The sequence below is a fragment of the Xiphophorus maculatus genome, chromosome 24 (assembly GCF_002775205.1).
Source record: "Xiphophorus maculatus strain JP 163 A chromosome 24, X_maculatus-5.0-male, whole genome shotgun sequence".
Taxonomy (NCBI): Eukaryota; Metazoa; Chordata; class Actinopteri; order Cyprinodontiformes; family Poeciliidae; genus Xiphophorus; species Xiphophorus maculatus.
Window position 1 is genome coordinate 1,356,700 of NC_036466.1, and position 11,263 is coordinate 1,367,962.

An 11,263-nucleotide genomic window follows, 5' to 3' on the forward strand; every position below is an offset into this window, starting at 1 on the left:
ACGTGAACGCCAGTTTTAAAGCTATGTTTTGTGTCAGCCATGTGTTTAGTGGCGCATGTAAACTTTACCTGGGAGCCCGGTGTTATCGACTGGTTGGATCCTCATCGCTCCGCCTCAACTTACCCGCCGCCGGCGTACAGAAGTGTAGCAAATGAACGCTCCCTGAAGTGATAACGGTGTCCAATCAGCGCCGGGCATGGTGGCTATGTGCGTTGTGTGGTAAACGCTACGAGCAAGGCTAGACAGTCAGTATGGCGGAGGGGAGCAGAGTGAGCTACTCAGAGGGGCTAGAAAAGCAGTTAGAGAGCCTACTGAGCCGCTACTCAGGTGACGAATCCGGAGTTGACAGCGAGCTGTTCTGCGCTGATTTCTGCAAGGTAATAGGCCCTTTGTTGAACACGGTACAAGGCATGTTGTCGAAGATAAGAGCCTTAATGTTAGCCGAATCCCCTCCCCCAGAACTGCATTAGCAACGGAGCTTTTTAGCACGTAGCTGCTACGACGTTAGGTCTTTACAAACCTTTAAAACCCGCATTAAGCATTTTTAAAACTATGTTCCCAGTATTCCAAACTTATACCAAGATGATACAATGAAAATATCAAAGTCTATATGGCGGATAGAACGTGACATTAATGGCTTTCTGTTCAGCTAACAAGGCAATTGGTTGAAGCTAACTGTTTAGCTAACTCAAAATGTACCATCAAGTTTGTGGTCCGTTATTTTCAGTGATGAACCAACTGCCTTATGTGTAGCTACTAACAGCTATTAAAAACGTTTTTATCAAGATTACTATATTCAATTCTTAATTGCATTTTAATCGCACATTTAGTCATGTTGATTAGCCTCGACGTTTAGCTTCATAAATTAATAACAAGTTCATTTGCAGCAGTTTAAAACGTGTTTATACATTATTAGGTACTCTCCAAACCTGAAACTTGCTTAATGTCACTGCATTATTTACGTAACATAAAAGAAGCAGTTATTCTACAGTGTTGAATAATTTAATAGTGTTATGCCACTATTTTGTGCCACTTATGTAGTAAATGCCTCAGAACAATCTGATGGTATCTACTGTGTAGAAGAAACCTGTTGGTTTCTTTTTACGTTATTAGGTTTTGTGGATAGATAAAGGTAGGCTTTTAAAGGGGAACTGGCTCTACATGGTAAATGAAACATTATTCCCTTTTTATTTGCAATGATGTCTGGTATTAGGGTTGCACGATATTAGAAAATCTTGCTTGGTCTGTGACCTTTGGCATTTTGAGTAAGGTCATTCATGTCCAGTGATCATCTGCAGCAGTGAGAGGCTTATCAACTGGCTAAATATTACATTAGCATGAAAAGTGCAAATGTAAAACTTTCAGCAGCTTATCCAATAATCATGGCATTCCAAACAGTCCTTTGCGATATGACTATTGCACACAGAACGACATATTGTGCTGAGTTTCAACACAGATTTATGCTTAATTTCTGACACAAACGTCTAACTGTTCTTGTCCATTTTGTTTTTGACTCGCCTCTGCTGACTCTGCAGGTGGTGGAGGAATCTGCCTCTCACTGGCGCGTCCCGCTGCCTCGCCTCAGGATCCTCCAAGTGGCTCTGCGGCAGTTTTCTCGAGCCTCGGCCTTCTTCCCAACAAGCTGTGATCATGTAGGCCACACCATCAGCAGTCTGGCGCTGTGAGTATATGAGTCGCTCCCATATGTTGGTTTTATCTTAAAACTGGTACTTTGTCGAGTAATAACTTTGACTTTTAGATTTCAAGCAGCATCCCGGACAATAACATTCAGACTGCTGAAGCAAATGAAAAAACGTAATTGAACAAAGGCTTTTTTATTCTTGTGTTTATAAATAAAGAAGCCAAAGTATCCAGAATATTAGATATGAGATTTAGCCAGAAATAAACCAAAACAAGCCTCAGGTCTATCATGAGTATAACTTCACGGGGAGAAGAATCAGTTTTCTTTTTAAATTAAGAATAATGTTTGTTGATTCTCTGTGTCACTTACAAATTAATTGTTAAATTATATGAGAAATATAATTTAATACATTTAAAGAAGCGGTTTGTGGTTTTCTGTTTCTAATACATTTGCAAAGAGCTCAAACTACACATTATTTTCACATTATCATACTGTGGTATTTGTGTGTGTGTGTGTGTATCACTCCCCCTTTCCTCAGGCTGCAGAAGTTGTACAGTAATTAATAAATATTTGCTCTGATTTCTTTCCATAGGAGTGTGTTTGAGTTGCTGCTGTTTTTTGACCAGACGGATTTCAACGAGGAGCCATTAAAACATTTCACTGATACATTCCAGGTAAGTTTATACAGGTCATTGTGGAAAATGTTTTGTTTTTTTCTTGTAAATTTATGACTGTTTGACATCAGACAATTAAAAAAAATGTTTGTCATAAATATGTAAATTTGATCTAGAAATTTCAGAGTTTTTGGTGGAAATTTACTTCAACATATTTTTTCTCCAATCTCTTTAGTAATGTTTCCTAGGTTACTTTGAAGAAGAGAGCTTCAGCATGTTGTCGTCTTTCTCTTCCAGGAGTGTCATTCAGTCTTAGTGAAGTATGAAAATGTTTTTCTACTTCAAGTGGAGCGTTTCCTCCAGCAGGGCGGACCGTGGGCCAGCACCGCCTTACAGGCCATCCTCAGTGAATCCAGTTTACCTCAGATTGAAGGTAAATATCAGTCTTCCACTTTTTACAGTTTTGTTGTTAAAATGCGACTAAAAATGTATTCCCTATCTATCCCCTCAGTGGATCGTTACATTAGCTCTGAGCCGCCGGTGTTCCTCGACCTCCGCGTTCGCTACCTTTCATCCTGCGGTCGCCGCAGCGACGCTGCAGCTCTGGCTAAATGCTGTACTCGGTGTCCCGCTGCAGGACAGCCGCTGTTCTTCCTCCAGGTCTACCTCTCATGGCTTCTCAGAACAACACAGCACGACTGCCTGCACCAAGAGGTGGGTGGAGCCTAATCCCAACCTGCCTTTAAGCCGGCCGGTCTTTGTCTAGTTGCTCAGCTTTCGTCATCGTTTTTAGGTGGCTGACATTAACGGCAAAGATGCTCTACACATCATCTGCAACCTGGAGTGTGAGGAGACGGATGAGATGCTTTTAGCTCTCAGCACTGCCTTCCTGTCTCAACAGCTCCAGAGAGGAGACATGTACTATCTATGGTAGGTAAACGGAGGTTAATATGTGGAGTTGGTCACCATGGAGCTGTTCTGAGACTCTTTTTCTGTTTGTAGCGAGCTGGTCCTGGTGTGGACCAGCCTCCATAGACGGTTAAAGACGTCCAAACAGACTCTGTTGGAAGCTTGTCGTCAACTGATGCTGTCCGCCACAAACGTCAAATCAATCTTTCCCTTCATCAGAGCCGTGCTGCAGGAGGTAAGGAAGGTTTTATTAGAGGTGATAAGAACTTCTGTCATAAACTGACTCTTTCTGTGTCTGCCTGTCCAGGTCGGTGAAGACGGAGTGCAGTTCTGTGTGGAGCTCTGTGCCAACGCTCTGAGATCCTGTCTTCCATGCGACGTCCTCACAAAGGGGCTCATTTATAAAACCATCGCCGGGCTGCTGCCCAGCGACCTAGACGTGTGCCGGGCATGTGCTCTGCTTGTCTTCTTCCTGGAGCGCACCGTCGAGTCCTACAAGACGGTGTACCTGCTCTATATGCACCCTGACCAGGAGTACCATGTGGATGACAGCCCGATAGGGAATAATGTTCGCTTTGAGACCCTACAGGTATAGTGGTTTCATGATGGTCCTCTAGAGTCAGTCCTTCCCTGCTGCACTGCATCTCTTTTTGCAGAATCTATAAAAAGAAAGGTTTAACTCTGAAGCTCTAATGCTAATTTTAGAAAACAGTGAATTAAGAGTTTGAAGAGTTGAATGGCTTTCTGCAGTCTGTGTGAAATAACTTACAAATGTAATGTGTTTTTGTTTTGCAGGTTTTGAAGAAGGACTTGTATTTTGACCCGGAGTTCTGGAACCTCATTGCTTTGCGGACCAACTGTTTGAAGCTGATGAGTGAGAAGGTGGTTAGTGCCGCTCTGGAAGAAATTATGGAAGACAAATGGATCTCCAAGTATTGCACCAAGGGTTCTGCTCTCCGCTCAGTTTGTCAAAGAGGACCTGCTGTTAAAAAACGACATAAGGAAGATAGATTTTGTAAAACAGATTCAAACACTGCAACCAAAAGATTTAAGATGGACTCTGAGAAAATGTGCGTAAATAGTCATGCTCTAAGAAGAAGAGGCAACCAGGGGTCACAAGCTTTGAGAGAATCTTCTTCTGGACCTTTGAGGCGCTCATTTTGGCAGCTTGACAGAATACATGGCAGTTTGACACTGAGGTATGACGAACATCGACGCACTACAAGGTTTTCTGAGAGAAACCTGCCGAAACGAAAGATCAAGAAGCCCAAGTGGCTCCTGGACGATTCAGGAACGCTGGAGAACGTTCCGCTAAAGATGAAAAGGAACGGACTGAAACCACAAAAGCTTCTGAGATCCTGTGTAATGAAAAGATCCCAAACCAGTCCCATGAAAAACAATGCCAAACTCAAACCCCAAGTACACAGTCGTCTGAAGCCGAAGGAGAACAAGTACCAGAACGGGTTCTCTTTGGATCCAGTGAAACCGGCAAACCCTCCCCAAATCATCCTAGAGTTGTCTCTTCCAGACAACGAACTGATGGATACGTTTAGTGACGATTCTTGCAACCGACCCAAAAGGTTCTCTCAAATGCTTCTTTATAAACAAACAGTGAAATATCCTGATACTTCACCTCCAACGAAGACGGGGCACGGCAAAGAGGTGATTCTAAGATCGCGGGATGCCACCATGTTTGTACAGCTGCTGCACTGCTACGCACGGCGGCAAAAAGGAAAAGGTAGCGGCTCGAACGTTCATAGCTCCGTGTCGACAATCACACGTTCGTCGGCACAAGGCAGCCCTTCAAAGGATTCAGAATCATGTGAGAGGCCTGTCTCCGGGCCTAAAGGTACCACACCAGAAAAGGTCAAAGAGAGGGGGCTGCATGTTTCAGAAAAGCTTCCTAAAGCTCAAAGCACAAAAGAAGCCCTTGATTTCTCTGGAATCTCTCAAGCTGAAACGGAAAAGGACTTTCAAAATGATCCATCTGAAAGTTCTCCTGCTGTGACGGAAGGAACCACTGCGTCGCTGACTGCAGCAGCACAAGTGGCAGAAACTGCAAACGTTCAAGACTTCCCACAAGCTGAGTCCATCGCCTCAGGTGGAGAAGCATTTGAGGTGTCAGCTGTTGAAATGAAAGTAACCATTGCCTCACAAGCCTCGGTTTTAGCCAAAGTCTCCAAACCTCCAATAAAAGAAGATGTAGACCAAGTTTCACAAATCTCAAAGATGGTGAAAAATAAGAAGAAATCTACAGATGAAGTCCAGTTGGCTTCGATTAACAATAGTGACTCAGATAATGATCTTTTTTCTCGATCTGAAGATGTTGGACTCAACAGCGTAGAACAGGAAATCAAGTCCCTGTCCTCTCAGGAAGACGGCAGCAAGAACTCCAAGGCAGGCAGTGACGCTGCCAGCCTGGCTGCTGCAGAGATGTTGAGGAAAACTCCAAAAGGAAAGGCGCCTCATAGAAATGACAAAAGCCTTGTTAAAAATATCAGTTTAGCTGCTGCTTGTAGTTCCGACAAGTCTATATGGATGTTGCCAACAGAGCTGGTCACTGAACTTTCACCTGAGCAGCTTACAGATCAAGATCAAGGCTACTCTAAAGGCCTGGCAGGTAAAGGCAAGCCTAAGCATTCTCAGAAAACAGAAACTACCTCTAACAACGCTGTGCGGGAACAGGAGGTGGCTGCAGTTGATGTGCAGGTTAAAAAGGAAAATTCAAAAGCTCAGGATACTCGTTCAGAAACATCTGAGAACAGTGAGCTTATGGAAACGGCTCCAGAAACAGAGGAATCCAAGCTGGAGCATTTCTGTACCTACTGCAACAAGTTCTTCATGGGGGCTCGGGTTGTAGAGCATGCAATGTTCCACTTCCGAAAAGACGAGTGCACTTTCTGCAGAACGGTCTTCAAAGATGACCTGTTGGCCATGGTGCACCTCTCTGATCATATAGAGAAAATGAAGAGGTTGAAAACTGAAGAAACCAGCGTTGCTACACCAAAAACCTCAGCCAAAGCGAAGGCAACAAACGTGCCTTCTGGACACAAAGAGAAACTCAAGAACTCTGCATCTGAACCCAGAACTTTAAGATCTAATCAAAAGCAAATGGGTGTAACATCTTCACATGACAAACAAACATCCAAGCATGTCATTGGAGAAACTACCGTCCACAGGGTAAACGGGCATATTGGCAAAAAAGAGTCTAAGAAATTGAAGAAAGACTCTGATTTCAAGCAGGAACCTGTACAGCAACTGAGTTTTGATAAAAAAAGGCGTCACCGAGTGTTTGATTCAAGGTTGGAAGAAAATAAGCTAATTGAATCTGAAAGTCCAGTACCGGGCCAAACCAATAAGGAGCTGAAGTCTTCAGACGATGGAAAGAAAAGAAGAGAATCTTTACAACTTCAAGAAACATACTCTAATCCAATTGTTGATGTTGACGTTCAGGAGGAGAAGGTTTTCTGCCCTGCAAAAAGGTGCTCCTGGTTTACAAACCTCTCAAAGAACCGAGTTGGCCTGCTGTACCATGCTCTGGACAAACACTACGGTGACATCAAGCCTTTAGAGCTGGCGTTTCGCGTTGCAAGGAGCAAATGCAGTATCTGCATGAGGGTGATGTGGAGCTTCGAACACTTCCAGCACCACATTGAGAGACACCGACTTGTCCCGAGGCACCCCTGCCTTCACCGGGGCTGCAAGGCCAGGTTCAAGAGCGGAATGGAAATGCGACGGCACACCAGAAAGCACAGTCCGCTGCAGGCGATGTGCTGTCGCCCCGGATGCTCTCAGCTTTTCATTTGTCTCTGGGCACTGAATCTTCACGAAAGGGAACACTATGCTTCCAAGACAGCTGAGCCAGACTCAAATGCAAATGCACAACGAGGTGAAAGATTGTCTACAACACCTGATGGAAAGAAAACTCAAAGCTCAGATGACCCCGTCAGGTTCACGTCCCTTAAGTTAAAAGAACAAACAAAGGGCTCTTTAAGAAGACGCATTAAAGTTCCTCTTACTGTCAGAACAGCAGCTCAACAACACAAGCTTAGAGTTAGAAACAAAAGCATTGATTCTGAAAAAGACACTTCCCCTCAACCCAAGTCTATAAATCTTAGGTTGAGACAAACATTAAGTAAAGGCCAAGTGACAAGCCAAGCTCCCAAAAGTCATAAAGTCGTCTCATCATCTTTGTTAAAACACAAAGCTAAAGTGAAGAATAGGAATAGGTTAAAGTTAAAGAATGCCAGAATAGCCACTCGAGGTCTTAAGAAAAGAAGATGTCCTCCAAGGTTGAGCAAAACTGTGGCCGGTCAGAAAATACTCGCTCAAGACGCGAAAGAGAACAGTGATCTCGATCAAAAGGACGTGACGACAGAAATGACATCGAATGATTCAGAGATCAAGCAGATTAAAACTAAGCAAATCTCTAGCAGTAAATTTCAGTCCACCAGTTTAAAACAGTCTGGCCTCACCAGACAGAAGTCGGCGGATGGCAGAAAGAAACTTCGAAAAGTCAAGAATCACTGCGTGTCTTCAGATTCTAGCAAGTTGAAGAAAACCAAGTCTGGAAGAGTTGAAGCGACTAAAAAGGCTGGCAAGATACGTCAAGAACCAAACTCTGCTTCGAGAGCGTCTGCGGAGTGCGAACCGGTTAAAGTCAAAGCAGTGGTTGAAATTTCTGCTGATGAGAAGGCGAATAACCAAGATTCACTTCTGGAGGAGTCCAGTAGCTCTGTCCCAGCAGAAGGTGCTGAGAAGATGTCAGGGGTTAGGAAAGAAGAAAGCACCAACGCTGCTGCTTTGAGCTCTGGCAAGCCACAGAAGAAAGGTGAAATGTTGAAGAAAAAGCTCAATCAGAAAGGCAAAAACCAAACCTTAGAAAACCTCTCCAAATCCACTGTGGAAGCCAAAGAGCAGGATAAACAGGTGAAAGCTAAAGGAGCAGAGGGGATATTAAAGGGGTTGAAAAAGTTAATAAAGAGCACTCTTGTTGAGAAAGAAAAGAGGAAGGAAGCACCTGAAACTGCAGCTCTAAATGCATCCCCTCCATCAATTCCTACTGACATTTTAACTGCTTGTCCATCCAGAGTCCCTGATGCAAACGAGCAGAGCATTAATCAGAAGGAAAAACGAAAGAAATCAAAAATTACACACAAGTCTGAAACCAGTAGAGCAACGAAGACGCGTAAAGAGATTAATAAAGACAAGACACGAAAGCTTGCCAAGAAAAAATGTAAAGAGGGCAATCAGCCAGCAGCTGGCAAAGGAAATCCTCCAAAACAACCTTCTCCGTCTGACATTAATTCTGCTAGCAGCTCTCTAACGCTCAAAGACAAAGAATGGAAGGAGGGAGTCGTTTCCATGCCGTGTAAGAAAACCCTCGCGGCATACGGCAAGAAGCCATACCTGCGCCTGCCGCCCACTGCGTACCTGGACGAAAAGTACACCGCCATGCCGAAGCGGAGGAAGGAGTCGCCGCTCTTCCAGTCTAACATCGTCCTCGAGTCGCCCTGCCTGAAAGCGGCTCTGCAGAGGCACCGGTGCGCCAAGTGCTTCTCTACTTTCAGCTGCGCCGAGGAGCTGCAGAGTCACAGCCAGCAGCAGAAGTGCTCAAATCTGTTTGGGTTCGACTCTGACGATGAGGGTGAGTTAAGCCGTCTGTGCCCCCCCCCCCCCCCCCCCCCCGGTATTTAGGGACCTGAATATTTAAGATACCTTCTGAAAACTCTTTCATTACTGGATATTTTAATAGTTCAAACACCAAATGTACCTTGATATGCATTTGTACGCACATTAGAAGCCGTCTTAGCTCTACCACAGAAGCTAACGTCTGCAGTCTTTCTTATCTCCACTCTTAGGGGTTCAGGTAAAATAATATATTCCTTCTGGATTGTCTGCTTTGCAAATATGCAACACGGCCTAAAAATAAAATCTCAGATTTATTTATTTTTTTATATATATCCCAAATCCCATTTTGGGATAGGATACAATGGCTCTGTTGTATTTTTCTCACTTTCCTTTCTAAAAAAAAAAAATAACAATTACAAATGACAAAATATATCTCTTTAGTATTAGAGCAAGGCCACGAGAATTTTCTTTTAATTACAAGAATATGTAATTAAATTGTCCTGCTAATATGTGTTTGTCAGATTAGCAAGACAAAGACACAATTTTTACCAGAAATAACATCTAAACATGGAAAAAAAGCCGTTTCAATGACAGAAAAGCTTTTAGTTATTGTGGCCACCTCAGTTCCTGTTTTGCTCAATCATTTCAAAGTTTAGTTATTAGTAATTATTTTATGCTAATGTTTTGACGGATTTAAGTCTGCATTACCTGTAAAAGCTATACCAAAGCATCACTTTGTGAGATGTTCAACATTCTCCATATTTTTTATTTTTCACATTGGAGTTCTCATAAAATTGCTACTATATTTTCCTAATGTAATTATTGTACAACTGTATTCTTGTAAAATGACTTTATTCTTGTAATTAAAATCGGCCTAATATCCTGTCGAGGTGTTGACCTGAATTCAAAGTTCAAATAAATAGAAGCTATGAAACAAAGATGGTGGCCCTGGGTGTACTGACATCACCAAGGAGTGTATTGGGGGGGGATAAATCTTTGAAAACCAAACTTCTATTAATTTATAAAATCGATGTTATTTCTGTTCCTCTGTGGTTTCAGGTAACGGCTGAGCCAGAAGAATCACAAAGCTATAGGATGCTAGCCAAGCTAGCACCAAACTGCAAGGAACCAGAGGACTGTGATCGTACCTCAGCAACTCCGCGCTCCCAAGACACAGTCCCAGAACTTAACAGGAACAAACATTGGACGCTTCAGTGGAGCGAACATAAAGCCCTAAAGAAACGTCTGAACTGAACCCTTGGGAGGTTGATGAACGGCAGTACTGAAGTGCCTCCTCTGGAACCGCCGTGTTGCGTCGCCCCGTATGGAGACTAAACCACACAAAAGTAACGCATAAAAACAAGGCTACAAATGTTTCCATTAGTAAGCCATAGAGTGACATTGGTCTCTTTTTGCACTGTTCTCATAAGAAAGAGTTGATTTGTTCTCGTATTAAAGAGATTTGGAATTGAAAATTCAATTTTATCATCTTAGGGTCCTAATTTAGACTGAGTCTAAACTACAGAGTTGTAAGGTAGCTGTGTGCGTCTTCAGTAAGAGTTTTTTTTTAATGTATAACTCTTGTTTAAATACTAATTGTATTTCCTATTGAGAAAAGGATCCTTATGGGGCTCGTTCAGCTCCACACTGCTTGTCCTTGCGGTAACCAACCAGTAGAGAGCAGTGTGCTCTAACCTTGATCTAGTCATCGAGGTAAGTTCCCGTTTTTCCTGTTCAGAGAAGATTTAAGGATACGCATTGCTTTGTCACCTGAATGCTTTCTGACACGCTAAAGCTGCTCACTTTTTATTTACCACTGTGTTGACTTGAGAAATGGCTCCATTTTTGATAGCTCATAGCAAAGCTGTGTGCAAGTTAACAATAATTATGAACCAGAAAATGTGCCAGTGACCTACTAATTTATCATGATTATTTTTGTTTTAAACGACGATCATAATTCACATTTGGGTGCGTTTTCTTTCCGGCTTTTCTTTTCATCATGTTTCGATTGACCATGATGACGACTTTCCGTCAGTGATATTTCTCCTTCAGGATCGCTTCATCAAAGTGTTACTGTGAGGCCGCATGTGTCTTTTCATGAGCAGCGACAGGTTTTATTTATTTGCTTTCTTTTATAGGTATAAAAATGTATATCTTTTGTAAATAAATGAAGAGTTTCAATGGCTTATTATATAAATGCTGGAGCCAGGTTTATATTTTGTTCTTGGGGGGAGGGAATTAAAATGTTTCAAATTGCCTTACAGGGTTTCATTCATTTTTTAGGTTCTGTGCAGACATGCTTAAAAATGTGAGAAATTTAATATTTTAAGTACGTTATTATTTCGTTAGGTGTTATTTCGGTAGAGAGGGAGCGCCAGATAAACGGGCCAAAATGAAATTGAATCACCCCTCTTTCCCATTACTTTTTCTATTCCTCGTCAACATGACGACCCGAAACTTTAGACAA

At 42.7% G+C, this 11,263-nt stretch overlaps 1 protein-coding gene across 1 annotated transcript; it reads left to right on the forward strand.

Annotated features, from left to right (window-relative positions):
* Positions 1-213: 213 nt before the first annotated feature.
* LOC102226712 (axoneme-associated protein mst101(2)-like) lies at positions 214-11,053 on the forward strand. Its single transcript, XM_023329598.1, has 10 exons — positions 214-377; positions 1,536-1,681; positions 2,235-2,316; positions 2,554-2,689; positions 2,768-2,970; positions 3,050-3,186; positions 3,259-3,400; positions 3,473-3,754; positions 3,961-8,812; positions 9,856-11,053. Exons 1-10 carry the CDS (start codon positions 252-254, stop codon positions 9,864-9,866), a joined length of 6,117 nt encoding a protein of 2,038 aa, XP_023185366.1. The 5' UTR covers positions 214-251; the 3' UTR covers positions 9,867-11,053.
* Positions 11,054-11,263: the final 210 nt, after the last annotated feature.